The 17,780-nt window shown below is 39.6% G+C and overlaps 1 protein-coding gene across 4 annotated transcripts in view; it reads right to left on the bottom strand.

The window, feature by feature from the left end:
• Positions 1-792: 792 nt before the first annotated feature.
• ppp1r13ba (protein phosphatase 1, regulatory subunit 13Ba) overlaps positions 793-17,780 on the bottom strand; it is a 96,424-nt gene continuing 79,436 nt past the window's right edge. For all 4 annotated transcript variants that reach the window (XM_036593259.1, XM_036593258.1, XM_036593261.1 and 1 more), the window contains 8 exons: positions 16,553-16,647; positions 15,012-15,441; positions 12,387-13,120; positions 10,328-10,465; positions 6,903-7,036; positions 5,716-5,882; positions 3,943-4,142; positions 793-2,017 (listed from right to left, as the gene is read on the bottom strand). In XM_036593259.1, the coding sequence (XP_036449152.1) occupies positions 1,976-2,017; positions 3,943-4,142; positions 5,716-5,882; positions 6,903-7,036; positions 10,328-10,465; positions 12,387-13,120; positions 15,012-15,441; positions 16,553-16,647 (1,940 nt within the window). In that variant the 3' untranslated portion in view covers positions 793-1,975. The remainder of the gene's footprint in view (positions 2,018-3,942; positions 4,143-5,715; positions 5,883-6,902; positions 7,037-10,327; positions 10,466-12,386; positions 13,121-15,011; positions 15,442-16,552; positions 16,648-17,780) is intronic.

Raw genomic sequence — 17,780 nt, 5'->3', positions numbered from 1 at the left:
GAAATACCCAAAATGCTGTTATTTTGACTATAGAAATAAATAAAAAACATAAAAAACACTCAAATAACAAACACACAGTGCTGATTTGTTCCAATGCGAGACCCTTTTATTGTGCACATTTACATGACATGAGACGTAAACGGTGTGTATATGCCCCACTGTACAGGCACACGTATATATTTAGGTGTCAAGCATTTTAAAGCGGTTCCTCTCGTCTGCGTTATAAACAGCTTTTAAAATAAAGAGAGAGATATATTTCATATAAAACCAGCCTCAGTTCCATCTCATGTATAAACACAGGCGTATTTATGCTCAGCTTCTCCTGCACAGTGAAAAACGAACTGCCTGTTAGAGGTTTTCACCACTTCGCTGGCAGCATCCATACAAAAAGTAATATATTGAAAATATATTACAATATATTCTATTTATATTTTGCAATATACTGTCAAGATATAACAATATATTTCATTTTCATAGGAGCATCTCTTATAAAACATACTATAATTCCACTCCTAACCAACTCCTCACACTGGAAAAAAGGATATGTTGGCAAGTGAAAGCATCTTAAATCTGGTTTATATGTATAATATTTCTCATTCTGAGATGGCTGTAAGAGTATTATATGATTTACTTATGCTTACATATTTTAACTCATTTTAAGTCACTTCATTTTCTTTATTTAGTGAAATGATCTTATTCAAACCATTTTATAGTAAATAATTTGGAATGTAAACAAATGTTTTATTATCTTACTGTTTTATTCATCATCTTATCATTTATTATTGGATTTTACTGCCTTTTTTTCTTCATTTATTATTTTTTTGTTGCTTTTATTCTGTGCATTAAGTTTAAATAAAGAATGGTGATTTTTTTCCACCTTAATTCTCAAAGCAAGGGAAATATTATGCCAATAGGACAATTTCAGTAGCTGGAATAACTTGATATGCTGAATAATCCGAACACTAAAGGTTTTTCCATCCCTCAGAATTAAACAGGCTGTTTTTGTTACCGTGCCTTTAAGACTGAAATATGTAAATAAGCTGTGTTCGGATTGGCTCGTTCATCTATTGCCCTCATTCAAAGGCAGTCCAGGCTGTTTTCTGTGACATCACAAAAACAGTGAATTCAAAACTGGCTGCTTTTACAGCTTAGTTTCCATTTATGGACTGTATGGACTGAACGGTGAATTTTGCAGAATTTGCATTGTTAAATTAATACGTCAATATTTCCAAAAAGTGAGTTTTCCATGATATGGGCCCTTTAACAATAATATTCCTACAACTATAATGAGAAATATTAGACGTATTGATGATTTATGATGATTTCACTTGCCAAAATATAACTCATTGCAGTGTAACCCCACAAATAAACCCCTCCACATATAAAAACATGCATGTCTCCACTCCAGGACTCTTCCTCTACATCTTTCAGTAACTTTCACTCGCGTCAAGGTTTCCTTCTGTTCACTTTCTAACTCCTTCCTTCCTTCTCTCTGAATCAGCCGCTCTGTCACCGCAGGAGACGAAAGACATGTCCCTCGCGGTTTCCTCCGTCCAGGACACGAAACTCTCACACGCACCAGGAACTCGACACTGCATCCTCTTTCTCTGACTGTCATCACATTCACATCCCACAAAAACGCTCACGTACTCACGCACGGTCTGGGAAAGGAAACGGGAAATCTACTGGACTCCTCAACAGGGATGTGGGTGAAAGAGTAAACTCGGCTGACGCGACAAATAAATAAAATCAGGGATGCAGACTGAAGACAGGCTCCCATTGATTTCCGAATCTCCTCTGGCAGCTAAATAAAAGTCTCCACACATGCTCCATGCTCCGTCCACTCTCTGCCGTGCCCTCTGGACTCTGTGACTGGGGTGGTACTGATGCACGAAGAGGGCAAAGCCAGGGCAGAGCGTCCAGCTGCGGCTCCACACCGAGCTCAGGAACAGGCTTGCGTTCTCTTTTATGACCACTAGGCCAGAGAACGCTGCCTGGGCTTGATCCTCGGATACAACTGCGCAAACGACAGAAGAAAAAGGTGCAATCAGAACAGCAGTTCTGACAGATGTGCTTGATGGGGATGTCCCAAATACAAGCTTATACCCACCAATTAGCATGGTGCTAACTGCAGGCCTTAATCCTCACTTCTCTCAAACTGTGTATAGTTGTTCAGTATCTCTAATAGACTTGATTGTGGTTTCTGACACTGAATGACTCACTGTTATCTATAAACATGGACTAAAGTACATTAGCACAGCTAAAACAGTAGCAACCACCTGGAAGACTGAATTTTGTCTGTCTATGTTTAGTTAACAGTGTCTCCTACAGTGTTAGATACCACATAATCAAGTCTAATAGAGATTACTTAAAGGAGAATTTCAGTTTTTCAAAATAATTCAGTTGTTAAAATGCAATCAGAGTCGTTCAGAGTGGTTTGGTGTGAAACGCTCCGTTCTAGATAAACTTACCGAGTCAGAATTGTTCACAGTGGTGGTGATAGGAACCAGACGTCCACCTCTAAAAGCTCCCTCACAGAAAGTTACTACATGAAATAGTTATGAATTCACCGCCTGATCATTTTGGCCTAAATTGTATAAATATATTTTTCCGTTAATCCATTCATGGTGAAGGGATACATGCAGGGTGTTGTGAGGCAAAATAGTCCTCAAAGAAAACGTATTATTTTAGATTTTCCACTATTTTACCATCATCAACATTCATTCATAAACAATTCTGCCGTTAAAATGTAAACAAGCTTATTTAGTGTAATTTGTTGTGATATGCGTCATTCCAGAGAAAGTCAGAACTGTTCACAGTGGTGGTGATAGGAACCAGAAGTCCACCTCTAAAAGCTCCCTCACAGAAAGTTACTACATGAAATGGTTATGAATTCACTGCCTTTTTAGCCTAAAACATATTTTTGAAATCTATTCATGGTGGAGGGATACATGCAGGAGGTTGTAAGGCAAAATAGTCCCCAATGAAAAGATGTTTCTACAAGTTTTAACATTGTTTCATGATAGTTTTGAGAAGATTTTGGCCCACAACTTATTTTTTAAATCCATTTATGGTGGAGGGATACATGCAGGTCATTGTGAGTCCCCAAAGAAAACTTATTTTTTTTAATTTTCTATTATTTTCCATCATCAACATTCCATATAAAACTCAGAAGACTCGTGTAGGTTCACTGGTGGTTTTGGATAGTAAATAAAATGTCTATATTTGTGTTGTAGTCATGGCGACCCCTGGTTCCTATCACCACCACTGTAAAGAAATCTGAATATATGAGCATATATTTATTATCTAATTTAAATATTATATTTAATTTTAAAAAAATTGGATTATGTATAAATGTCGTCCTTTTCAAAGGCTCCACACAGTTTGAGGTAAGAGTGACGATTTATGCATGTTTTTAGCACTATGCTAATTGGTGGGAATAAGCTTTCATTGCTTGTTAGCCACATTAGCCTTGTAGCTCCAGTGCTAAAACAAAATAAAAGCAAACTTCAGATACCAAACATGTCTTTGTTGAATTGCTGCTCTAAAGCTTTACAGAACCGTGTCTTGTGAACTAGAAACAGGCCAATCAGCTACATTTGTGATGAGGATAAAACTGTAAATTAGATTTTTCACCAATCTGTTGCTTTAAGCAAGCTGCAGTTCTATGAAAGCAGTCTATTCACTGGGTATTACATGCTAAAATTAAAGTACCTGACAGGCGTAGCATGTCTTACCTAGACAGGAATAGTTTTACCTATAGTTTTAACTTTAATGCACTTCAATTGTGCACTGAGTGGCGTTATGCAAATATCAGGTTGAGCACAGTTTCTGCTGATACTCAGTATCAAATGACGTGAACTGAGATCAAGACACTCCACAGAGCCTGAACATTTCCCCCTTTAACTGAGGCAAGTATGAGATGATTCAGGCCCCTCTTACCCCCAGCAGGTTTCGGGGGACGTATCCCTCCTGGTTGTTGAGTCTCGCCCACCACCACTCGGTCTCGGTGTCGTCTCTGCGTCTCAGAACCGTCAGAGCGTCTCCCTCGCGGAAGGACAGCTCGTCCGCACTCTGAGCTTCATAATCCCACAGAGCGTAGACCGCACCTTTATTCATCACACCCAGCTTCTCCTGCACACCTGGGAGAGAGGACAGCCAAGATCATATTCATATTCATACAGACATTCAAGCTCATATTCATATTCATATTCATATTCATACAGACATTCAAGGTCATATTCATATTCATACAGACATTCAAGCTCATATTCATATTCATACAGACATTCAAGGTCATATTCATATTCATACAGACATTCTAGCTCATATTCATATTCATATTCATACAGACATTCAAGCTCATATTCATATTCATACAGACATTCAAGCTCATATTCATATTCATACAGACATTCAAGGTCATATTCATATTCATACAGATATTCAAGCTCATATTCATATTCATACAGACATTCAAGCTCATATTCATATTTATATTCATACAGACATTCAAACTCATATTCATATTCATATTTATATTCATACAGACATTTAAGCTCATATTCATATTCAGACAGAAAACTAAGCTCATATAAATATTAATACAGATACCCAAGCTCATATTCATATTCATTCAGGTGTCCAAGCTCATTATCATATTTATGCAGATAGCAAGGCTCATATTCATATTCTTACAGATATCTAAAATCATGTTCATATTTATACAGATATTCAAGTTTTTACAGATATTTTCTGTAGTTATTTATTTTTGGGTAATTGGGAATAAAAAATAAATAAATCACATATTGTTGTGTAATGTAAAGATTGCTTTTTATACATAACAATATAAAATAATTGCTTGTTGTGATATTTGGACACTGATCATTTAAAAATGCCGACAATCGAATGGCAAACGCTGCTGCCTTTATTTCATTACCCACATGTCGGGGATGTCAGGGGTTGCTGACTGGGAGACCACAGTCAGGATTCGGACCCAGAAAATTATATATATACTGAACTGAGTGCCTGAAAAGAATTCTGTAGCAAAGCCGATTAACGTCTTTAAAAATGGTCGGATTTCAGCAACATGAAGGTGAAGCAGCGCGGCTGCTGGAGCAGAACAGCGTTACAGTTTATCCAATCGCACACGTTTACGTAAACGGCTTTAGCTCAACAGAACAGACTACAGGTTACTGTCATTTCATTTTTAATGTATTTATGTCTTTTTTTGCCTTTTGAAATTGAGGATTTTGCAATTTTGTGGACGAATGTTTAATAAGATTATTCATACTAAATACTTATTTATTTACTTATTTATTTAACAAACAATGGCTAATGCCTCATTAGATAATCTGCGCCTTTACAAGCAAGAAATTTGATGTAACAGGACTTTTAGAAGGTTTATTTGAACAAATCTGCCATACAAGGACAGCACCTACTTTTCTATCCCTTTCATTTGATTTGCTAATTTTATTCAGCTTACATTCACAGGGTCAATGCACATTCACAAACATTCCTGCAAATAAGTCATTATGGCTATTTTTCCACCGCAGTCCTGATAGAGATGCGGAAAAGACGAAAGCTTCACTCCTACCTTCCTCTATTTCGTATATACAAGCACTGACCAATGAAAAGCCAACAAACCATGAACCCAGTGTTTATTCTTTTATGAGACAGACCATTTTTACCCAGAATGAGGTGCATTTCTCTCACCGTAGAGGAACTGAGAGCACTGTATGTATCCCTCCTCCATCTCCTCACACTTATCTGCCGCCGTCTCCACGTCGCTGATGGTGGTGGCGAAGATTGCCGCGCCGGACTCTACCAGCAGTTTGCAGAGATGGACGCTGTTGCAGGAGGCCGCACAGTGCAGGGGCGTCCTGAACACACAACAGAGGGACATTTCAACACAGCTGGCCTTCATCACTCACTAAAGCAACAGTTTGGCAAAAATATATAGTGTACAGTTCCCCCCTTTGCCTAAATGTAGTCGATCAGCTAAGACACGTTTGCGATGGCCTGTTTCACTCATACTACCTCTGCATAGCATGAGATCTCCACAGTGGTAGATCTCCAGGACCAGGATTGAGCACTAATGATATGGAAAATAGGTGCTTTTTCTGCAAGATGCATGTTCCACATAGCAAAATGCAATGAAATAAGCACTGGAAATCAATCAAAATGAAATAGAAAACCAAAAAAACAACTTATATTGTATCATATTGTATTTTACAACTTATATGACTCAAGTAAAAGTATCTTCCCAGAAAATGACTTACTCTATAACTTATAGGACTGCAGTGGAACATCTTAGTTCATGCAGCATCTCTCGGCTTAGGAGCTGATGTTTGTTAGACTTTGTTCTTTTCTTTTTTTTTAATCCATTCATGGTGGAGGGATACATGCAGGGTGTCGTGAGTGAAAATAATCCTCAAAAATTTATTTTTCAGATTTACCACTTTACTATCATCAACATTCCATGTAAACTCAGAAGACTCGTGTAGGTTCACTGGTGGTTCTGCATAGTAAATAAAATGTTTATATTTGTGTTGTAGTCATGGCGACCCCTGGCTCCTATCACCACCACTGTAATGAATGTATTATTATAATTCAGTAATGTATTTCTGTGTAAATTACCAGCAGGAAAAGCAGAATTCTGTGATTCAATTGTGTGAGAATTTTGAAAAAGCAGTGGAAATCCCCTTTACGTTGACTGCTACTTTTAGTGATGTACTTTAGTCCATGTTTATAGATGACAGTTTGATCTATGGTGACAGTTTGGTGTCAGTTTGGTGTCCGAAACCCCAAAAGTAAGTTTATATGTTTGTATGTTGTGTTACGCTGCCAGATCTCTGTGCTGCTCACTGTAGAATCAGTTCAAAACGCGCTGTGGTTCTCACCATCCGTCGCTGTCTGCTGCGTTCACGTTGACGCCAAAGTCCAGCAGGAACTTCACTATGTGATGGTGACCAGCGCACACGGCATTATGGAGCGGCGTGATGCCCTCATCGTTAGGAGTGCTGGGGTTGTCCACCTGAGGAAACAGTCACAGAAACAGGTCCATCAGCTCTTCTTATTCTTATTCTAACTAAAGTTTATGTTTAACGTGATTTTATATGACAGAAAACACACAGTGTATTATAGCCACTTTGTTCCAACCCTGTAATGTGATTGGCTGAGAGGCATTCTGTGTTATGAGTGAATAACAGGTAACTAGGTTACAATACTTGCCTGTAATTTAGCTCTGTGACTGTGCAACAGAACATCTGTTGTTTATGAAATGTAAATAAACTTTCCTGTTAATCATTTTTGGTCCCACTTTCTATGAAGTGTCACTTATAACTGTGTAGTTACAAATTTACAAGTGACACAAAGATGAAGCAGCACGGCTTCTGTAGCAGTTACAGTTTATCCAATCACACACATTTATGTAAATTGCTTTAGCTCAACAGAACATACTACAGGTTATTGTCATTTCATTTCATTTTTAATTTATTAATTTTTTTTTTATCTTACAGATAAAAAGAAGGAATCGAGAGGCAGGAATTTAGCGTTCTGTGGACAAATTTTTTAAAGATATTTTACATTTTTTTAGGACTTTTTTCTTCCAAAAAGATTTTTTTGTGTATTTAACATACAATAAATAATGGCCATAAAATGTTTAAATGCTCATTAGATTACAAAGACAGAGAGCTAACTGTTGATCTTGATACACTAACATCATGTTAGTTTGTTTATCTGGGCCTTAACAAGCAAGAAATTTTATGTAACAGGACTTTCAGACGTTTTATTTGAAAACATCTGCCATACGAGAAGAACACCTATATTTGCTAATCACCCTAATTTCCTAATTTATTTCAGCTTAAATTTACAGGGACAATGCATGTTCAAAAACATTTCTGCAATAATGTATATATTATACAATATGGCTATTTTTCCACCACAGTCCTGATGGAGGTGCAGAAAAGACGAAAGCTAAGTTTCAATACTAGCTAACTTAGATATGTGGCTTTTCAATAGAACATATGTTGCTTATGAAATGTAAATAAACTTTCCGGTAATTCATTTTTGGGTCCCACTTTCTATGAAGTGTCACTTATAACTATGTAGTAACACATTTACAACGCATACAACCGTTACTGACGGATTCCAGGAGTACAGCTTTTGTAAATACATGTGTATTAACTTCAGCTTTTACTCATATAACTACACAAGACTATCTTCATGGCTATAACAGCATATTTTCACTTCTATAATTACATATGTGTAATAGGGTCATTACATTTTTATGAACTACTCTTTTACCTTTTTGATTGTAACAGGAGTTGTATAAATACCTGCATTATGAGAGTGTTTACACTATATCTGCACAGGAAACACCAACTTTTAGCCAACTGTAGTGGTGCGCATGTATTTTGATATGGTAACTGAACCAAAGTTTTGGCTTTAATGTAATTTCTTAAAACACATTCTTAAATAAGTATTGTGTTATACTAGCACAAACGCAATGTCTAGATTACCAATCTGTACAACTATCAATTAATACATGTGCAATTACGTGAGCAAATGAGTAAAGTATTTACATAAGCTGTAGATATCCATGTATATTTACACACTACTGTAATCCATCTTTAACAGTGAATACATTACCAGTAGTTACGCCCTCGTTGCATGTGTTGTAACTACAAGTTATTAGAGACAATGTAAAGTGGGACCAATTTTTGTGTCTTAATTGCCTCCAAAGATAACAATAAAGCTATATATATATATATATATATATGTATAATAAGTATTAGTTTTACCAATAAAGTGGCTTATTTTGCTGTGAAGCTCCTTTCATTCGCCCACAAAAGCTGTAGCATTATTACTGTAACACACTTCAGGTGGTGCTATATTGGTGCTTTCTTCAGCCAAAGGCCTGTGACCACAGCATACCAGGCCCAGAAAGACGGCAAAACTGCCAAAGATGGCAAAACTGCTCATAAAATGTTAAGAAAAATATTGATAGTGGAGACAAAGACAACTGCATAGTCTGGATTGCAGAGAGCGGGTTTTCCTGTGGTGGCTCTGGGTTAATATACAAATTTCTGTGCTTGTTCTGTTTTAACTGATGCCTTTGTCTGCCCTTGATTCTGTGTTCTTCTCTTATCTGGCAAAACATTAAACACAAAGCCGGCTGCAGCAGCTTATCACAGCAAATAAAAGAGGTCCACAAATAACAAATAATCCAACCACATCATGTAGTGCTTCAAACTAAGCACTAAAACCAAGAAGGCTGTCTCATTGTCTCTGAAGTTCCTCTTTGAAGCTTTAAAGGTATCAGAATTATGTAAGAAGTGTGCCTCTTGTACATGTATAACTCATACAGAGAATTCATCTTTCCACATTTTCTGCATTATTACATGGTTGAGATGTAAACAGAGTCATTCAGAGTGGTTTGGTGTGAAACGCTCCGTTCTAGAGAAACTTACCGAGTCAGAACTGTTCACAGTGGTGGTGATAGGAACCAGACGTCCCCCTCTAAAAGCTCCCTCACAGAAAGTTACTACATGAAATGGTTATGAATTCACTGCCTGATGACTGAGACATGGTTTTATGATAGTTTTGAAAATATAACAATGCATTTTTAGAGCCATGCATGGTGGAGGGATACATGCAGGGGTTGTAAGACAAAATAGTCCCCAAAGAAAACTTATTATTTCAGATTTTCAGTTTTTTACTATTTTACTATCATCACATATAAAAACTCAGAAGACTCGTGTAGGTTCACTGGTGGTTTTAGATAGTAAATAAAATGTCTATATTTGTGTTGTAGTCATGGCGACCCCTGGTTCCTATCACCACCACTGTAAAGAAATCTGAACCATTTCACACCAAACCACTCTGAATCACAACTGATCCAATGAATTATGCAGAAATTATGAAAAATGTGTGGAATTCCCTGTTAAGAAGTATTAAATTGAGGTCCAGGACAAAATGAGCCTTTTTATCAGTAAAATGCTTTGTAGTTACAGTAAATATGAGGAGGCTTATGTCAATATAATATTAAGTAGCTATATTCAAATCTCCAAATCAAAATTCTTTTAAAATTCTTAAAATTCCATACAGTTCTATTCCCATTTCATTCCCAATCAGTGTGATTCCAAATTGTGATATGATCATATGACATCGCATTACATATTCTATTTAATTCATGTACAGATGAAAAGTATTACACATATTTATTTATTTGGATGAATAGCAAGCAAACACAAACCGCAGTTTAGTTTTTGTGGGTATGCGGTTGGGCCTTGAACAACTTGTGACACGGCTGTGTCTCCAATACCTCATATATGATCCTCTGCACCAGGTCAAACTCGCCCTCCAGGGAAGCATCCAGAAGCAGCGCCAGTGGGTTGAACTTCACCCTCAGGCCGTGACCTGTCCTCTCCGAGCCAGGCTTCTTCAGGTTGGTCCGTTTTACCTGCGATTATGAAGAGAGTGTTGGTACAATTACAGCATCATGCAGGCTGACGCAGTACAGATCCATGGCCAGCGTGAATAATTCCCCTCATAATAAGATTATGGTTGCACTCAGACCTGAATAAAGCGTATAATTATGAGTATGAAAATGAGACAGTATGGATCAATGAACAGAGCCATAAACTGTCATTTTATCCCTTTTATACCCATTTGCAATGCAGTTTCCGCCTGTTTTAGAGCTCCCTCAAAACAGACTACTGCTTTCATCATTAATGTTGATGAACACGTTTCTATTGAAATGTGCTTGTTTTACAAAACTGGATTTTCGTCTTCATAGGTGAGCCTGCGTTTATAAGTATCTTTATTGTGTTTACACGCTGTTTATTGTGTTGTACAGGACTGTTTGATATGAAGAAAGCTGCAGTTGTCTGCTCTGTCTTAGCACTGCCGTCTTTGTGAAGACGTTTTTTATAGCAGGGGTTCTCACGCCCCACCCTTCACCCCTCAGTGCTCACTAGCAGCTCAACACAGAAGCTGTGTCCTCAATTTAAGAGATGAATTGTCTGCTAAAAAATAGGTCCTCCTAAACGCATCTCAGGATGCGGCGGCGATCCCTACACTGTTAGAAATAAAGGTTCTGTTTAGGTACATTTCTCGTTCATCAAGGTACAAACAGTGTAAACGTTCCCTCAAAGGTCCAACAGTGGTTTTAAGGTCTGACTGTGAACCTTAAATAAGTTTTTCCAGGTGAAAAGTTCGTATTTGTACCTTTCATAACCGAATGTTTTAAACAGAACAGTAAAATAAAAGCCTGGAGACGAGACGGGGTGTGTGGAGTCAGTACAGCTTAGAACATATCATTTCAGTGGATTATGGTTCAGTTATGTTCCCTGACTAAAGGTACTGAGATGGACCCTTGAGGGAACCACCCCAGTGACAGTTTAGTACCTTTATTTCTGAGAGTGAACTGCTTCTGTCAACGTTATCCTTTTTATTATCTGTATGTAGATTTAACTGATTACATTTAAAAATTGTTTCACATTTAGAAATTTAGGACTCCAACCATACATGCTGTACAGCTGGTGTGGGTTTCCTGTATCTGTGTTTACATGCAATGATTTTCTCCAATCCGATCGAATACATTCCGATTATAAATTAAGACTGAGGTGTTTATTCTCACTCTACTCAACAATCTGATGGAAAATCTCTGTTTACATGCTCACTACAAGTAATCTGATCCAAACTTACGTGCATACGTAGAGAACCGCTTAGTGTAGACGTTACCATGACAACCAGCATCACGTGAGTCCAGTCAGAGTGAGATGAGCTGCAGTGAGCAGTGCTTGTGTTTTTAATTGCTTTAAAATGATGTCAGACTCAGGAAAACGTCCTTCACATGTCCTTATTAAAGAAGGCCGAGAGGAAGACGTCGTGTTCTGAGACACATAAGCTGGACGTCCGTCCCACCGCCGTCTTTTAAAGACCAGAGCATAAACTTCGTCTCCTCTGCAGACCAGTTTCTGCTCCGCCATGTTGAACGGTATAAACTTTCACTATGACGCGACGAACATGATCAGAACGGGCTTAAACTTTCTGATAGGGAATGTAATCAGATACAGGCGTTTACACGGATATTATTCTTCTATTTAACGGATTATTTACAGGATTACCCACCTCGGTTAATCGGATATAAACTGTATTCCCAAATGGCCTCAATCAGACTCGACTATTCAGCCTGAGGTGTTTACATGGACATGTTCTATTCCGATTGAGCTATTAGTCGGATTATTAATGGATTATAAGCCTTCATATAAACGTGGCTATCTGCATGTTTAGTAACATGAACATTAAAAAGCAAAGTAGAAAGTAGGGGAGATGCAGTGAGTTTAGCCGGTCAGAGTAAAAGTCTGACCTATACTCACCGAAGCGGCACCGCCCGGCTGCTCTGTGGTTTCCTCCTCTGCAGGTGAGTGGGTTTCCGGCGCTGGGCTGGACTGCGTGTCTGCACCTTCAGACTGATTATTCTGATTATGGTTATGACCGTCCTCAGGGCTGTCTTCAGGAGCGGACGCTGAGGTGTCTGCGAGCTGAGGGGATTCTGTATGACCGCCTGGATGCGCCAGTCGGTTTTCATTGGCATCAGCCGTGGGTGATGACGAGGCCGGTTCGGGGTCCGGAGCGGATGCTTCCGCTAAAGGAGCTGCGAGGTCACCTGTTTCTAGCAAACTCCCATTAGCAGTGTCCAAGCCCATGAGGCTTAGTGGGCTGTCTGGTTGGTAAAATGGTGGAGCGCTCACATTAGACTCCATACCACCAGCCAGGGTGTTGAAACGTTGGTAGAGAAGCTTCTGGATGTTTGGCCCGCTCGGACCCTCGGGCTCCGTGATGGAGCTCCGCTTTTTCAGCGGCCGGGGAGCATTGGCCAGCTTCCTCCTCAGCACCTCCAGATCAGCATCGCTCTGGTAGCGCAGGGGTGAGTGGGCCACCGGGGTCAGTTTGGTGGGGCTGAGGGGGCGGGGGATGTTCTCCACGGCCGGCGGAGGATGTGGGGTGGCCTCAGGTTCGGCGTCCCGGTCAGTTTCATCTCTGGAGGTCTGCTGCTGGAAGGGTACGGGGGAGGGGGAAGCAGAGCCCGGCAACACTGGCTTTCCATAGACTGGACACAGAAAAGGGAGGTTTCAAAAAGAACATGAGCAACTTTTATATGAAATGTGAACCTTTAACTCCTTAAGGCTGATTTATATTTCGGCAAAGACGTGTAAACATCAAGACCCAGAGAAGGGGTTTACAGGTAAGTGCAGCTCTCAGCACAGATCCAAAATCTTTACGCTGAATGAGTCATAAGAGTTAAATCATAATTTATTGTAGTTACTGAATAATTCAGAGTCGACACCGAATAATTCATAATCTCTGTTGAATAATTCATAGTAGATACTGAATAATTCCCAGCAGACGAAGAAAAATTTATAATAGATACACAATAATTTGTGATACTTTCTGAATAATTCATAATATGTACTGAATAATTTACAGTAGATACTGAATGATAAGATTATTAACTGAAAATTGTGTAAATCTCCAACTTATAACTATTTCATTTGATTACAATTCTTCAAAAAATTATGGAGCCCTGCTGTTGATCCTGTATAAATAAAAATAATGCGTGGCCACGACTTAGTAAGGCATGGGAACAAGATAATTAAGTCGTTGACATAACTTAGCAAGATGTGGAAATGAGATCCTAATGCGTGGCCATGACTTAGTAAGGTGTGGGAACAAGATAATTAAGTCATGGACACAACTTAGCAAGATGTGGAAATGAGATCCTAATGCGTGGCCATGACTTAGTAAGACAGGGGAACAAGATAATTAAGTTGTGGACACAACTTAGTAAGGTGTGGGAACAAGATACTAATGCATGGCCATGACTTAGCAACGCATGGGAACAAGATAACTAAATTGTGGCCACAACTTAGTAAGGTGTGGGAACAAGATCCTAATGCACGGCCATGACTTAGTAAAGTGTGGGAATGAGATCCAAATGCATGGCCACGACTTAGTAAAGCATGGAAACAAGATAATTAAGTCATGGCCACGGCTTAGTAAGGCATGGGTACGAGATCCTAATGTGTGGCCATGACTTAGTAAGGTGTGGGAACAAGATAATTAAGTCATGGACACAACTTAGCAAGATGTGGAAATGAGATCCTAATGCGTGGCCATGACTTAGTAAGACAGGGGAACAAGATAATTAAGTTGTGGACACAACTTAGTAAGGCGTGGGAACAAGATACTAATGCATGGCCACGACTTAGTAAAGCATGGAAACAAGATAATTAAGTCATGGCCATGGCTTAGTAAGGCATGGGTACGAGATCCTAATGCATGGCCATGACTTAGTAAGGCATGATCTCGATCCCATGCCTTACTAAGCAGTGGCCATGACCTAATTATCTCATTCTTTTGGCTTACTAAGTCATGGCCACACATTAGGATCTTGTTCCCATGTGTTAATAAGGCGTGGCCATGCATTGTTTTTATTTATATGGGATGTCACCAGCAGGATGTTTACATTTTGTTTGAAACCAGCAACAGAATTTGATTCTATCCAAAAAACGATGCATCAAGCAGTTTCACAGCTTTAGAAACCTCGAATGGGTTTAAATCTCTAATTGGGTTTAGTTATGTTGCACTGTGGAAAGTCAGGGAGAAAATGCGGCGCTGAGAAAGCAAAGTCATGTCTGCCAACACTGTCTGGATGTGCAACAGTTCAATCAGCTTGATAAGAGTTACATTTATAATTTCTCTATGTTAAAAAACACAACCAGGAAAGTCTGACTGTGGTGGGAATTTCATTTTCTATTATACTCCAGGATTCGGCCCAAAGTCCTTTTCTATCTTCCTTTGATTCAGACTGAACATCCAGCCATTCCTATAAACACTCTAAATTTCCAAATTAGCCAGAATAAACATCCCTAAAATAAACCTCCACCACTCACTCTCATCATCGGTGTGAATCTCTTCCAACATGCTGTTGCTATGGTTACCTGCTTTGACTGCGGCTCTGCTGCCGGTGCTGGAGTAGTTTTTGGACGCAGGTTGCTGCAGGTACATGTGGTAGATGGAGCTGGAGTTCATGGTGGCGGGACCTTTCCGAGGGGACTGGGGTCGAGACCCCCGGTCCGGAACGAAAGGCCGGACGGCGACGGCCAGCAGGGGATCGGTTCTGTCGGCCTGGGGGAAGAGGGAGGAGGTGGAGGTGGGGCTGGGTGGCACCGTGATTCTCTGCTGGATCTGCTGTGAGGAGGATCCACAGGCAGGGGGCGCTCTCTGCCAGGACAGTGTTCCCGGGGCAGAACGGGGCAGGGAGCTGGTGGCACAGACTGTAGAGTGGTGACCCGCACTGGGGTAGGTGCCGTAGATGGGGGCCGGCTGTCTGGACAAGGCTGTTACTGTCCCCAGCAGTTTGGGGGAATCCTGTGAAAAAAATGATGACAAAATATAAATGTAAAATTTGAGATTTGATGATGATGCACTGAATCATTTCAACTGCGAACGACTTGTAATTTCAAGCCTCCTGTAAGTGTAGGAAATAATTTACATTTATATATATATATATATATATAATATATATATATATATAACTTTTTCACAGGCCACATTTTATGTTTTTTTCCAAAGTTAAATTCATCCAATAAACAGTAATTATTAATTAAAATATGCAGAAGTGTTTTCTCAGAAGGAGTGTGTGTGTGTGGTCAATTAGTGTCCATATCATGTATATCACATATATGGTCAATTGTTCAGGTCTTCCGTTTGTAGCCCTCTCGCTTTCTTTCATTCAGCTTGTGGGTTCTTGGTGTGATTTATTATTATTTCAACCTCAGATTCTTGTCCTTTGCTCATTTTCTGTGAAGAACATATAAAATAACCCATTTTCAGTGTCTTCACTCTGTTCACCCCCCACACATTTATATTACATATGTGGTGTTGGGTGAAACTGCGGGGAGTAAAAGTGTGGAGGTGCTGTGTCCTTCACTCTGTTCTCCTCCTACATGGCCTGCTGTTAGTGTGTGTGTGTGTGTGTGTGTGTGTGTTTGTATATGTGTGTGTGTGTGTGTGTGAGGGTGGACAACATGGACAGGCTGCTGACTGGCTACAGCTGCTAAAGGAGAACCCTACACTGGCCACTTGTGATATTTTAAACATCTAGTATTTTTACATAAATTGTTATGGCTGCATTGATTTAAATAAACAATAATGCGGTGGGTCCACCAGACCACTGAGTAACAAACACATCAACACCACACAAGGGTTAAAAGCTGTATTTGTACATCAGAGCTACAATCACGGGTTCTATCAGAGCGACACAGAGAACACTGCAGCTGGGCTTCAGCCTGCACTACTATGGATGGGTCGATGGGTCACACTAGTAAAATTAATTTTATTATTTTTCTTGGTAACTTTAGAATTATGGAATGTGTTGCCTGGGAGTATTTTGTTTCCTGATACTATCAGTTTGCACTGAAATTATGGCTCACGCAACTTTTTCACAATTTTAACCAAAATACATTTGCTGGTGGCTCACCTTCTCGCCGGCGGCCATGCTGCCCGGGTCTCGGCTGGTGTCCTTCCAGTCTGGAGCTTTGCTTTTGGTGAAGGAAGGCCAGTTCGCATCATTCGCTGCAGGAAGGACAGAGAGAGAGAGGATGAATGAGGCAGAAACACAGATGGACAAAACATTCCCTTTCTCCACGGCCACTAATCGTGTCAGAGACTGACCCGGAGACGCTGACCAACCATAGTGACAAACACCTCTGACCCCTGAGACATGAGGACGCCTCTAATCAAGGCTGGTGTCCAGTGTATTTCTGGCCTGTCCTCGACTCAGATCGGCTCAGAGAGAGATTACTGAGGCGCTGTGCGCGGCTTCACTGCAGCTTTGGCCTCCTTTTCGTCAAGCCTCCCAGTATTATGAGCTTAAAGGGGAATTTCAGCGATTTCTCCAAATTTCTGCATAATTAAATGGTTGAGACGTAAACAGAGTCGTTCAGAGTGGTTTGGTGTGAAACGCTCCGTTCTAGAGAAACTTACCGAGTCAGAATTGTTCGCAGTGGTGGTGATAGGAACCAGACGTCCACCTCTAAAAGCTCCCTCACAGACAGTTATTACATGAAATGGTTATGAATTCACTGCCTTCACTGATTTATCACACTTATTTTTAATATTATTTTGGTGGAGAGATACATGCAGGACATTTTAAGGCAGAACAGTAAAAGAAAATACATTTGTTTCAGATTTATCACTATTTTCCCATCATTAACATCACTTATATAAACTCAGAAGACTTGTGTAGGTTCACTGGTGGTTTTGGATAGTAAATAAAATGTCTATATTTGTGTTGTAGTCATGGCAACCCCTGGTTCCTATCACCACCACTGTAAAGACATCTGAAGCATTTCACACCAAACCACTCTGAATCACTCTGTTTACATCTCGACCACTCAATTATGCAGAAATTTTGAAAAATTGGTGGAATGCTCCTTCAACTCTTAAAAGCCTACAGTTATTGTTGTTTTGCGATGCATTCGATTTACAGCACATAATTACACTGATGTGTTTTGGGCTGAAAGTTTAAGATCTGCACCTTCAGCACAATTTCTCTGCTTGTTTCAATAAACAACGAGTCAGAAAATAATCCAACAAAATGTAAGAAGACATATTTCAAGGCATAAACACCTCAAAGCGAGTGGATTTATGATCTGAATGACAGAGAAAGAGTGCCAGACGTATGTTAAATATATCCAGCCGTGACA

Source organism: Colossoma macropomum, unplaced genomic scaffold (genome assembly GCF_904425465.1).
Source record: "Colossoma macropomum unplaced genomic scaffold, Colossoma_macropomum, whole genome shotgun sequence".
Taxonomy (NCBI): domain Eukaryota; kingdom Metazoa; phylum Chordata; class Actinopteri; order Characiformes; family Serrasalmidae; genus Colossoma; species Colossoma macropomum.
The sequence above is the reverse complement of the archived record's forward strand: the minus strand, read 5'-3'. Positions and strand labels throughout refer to the sequence as shown.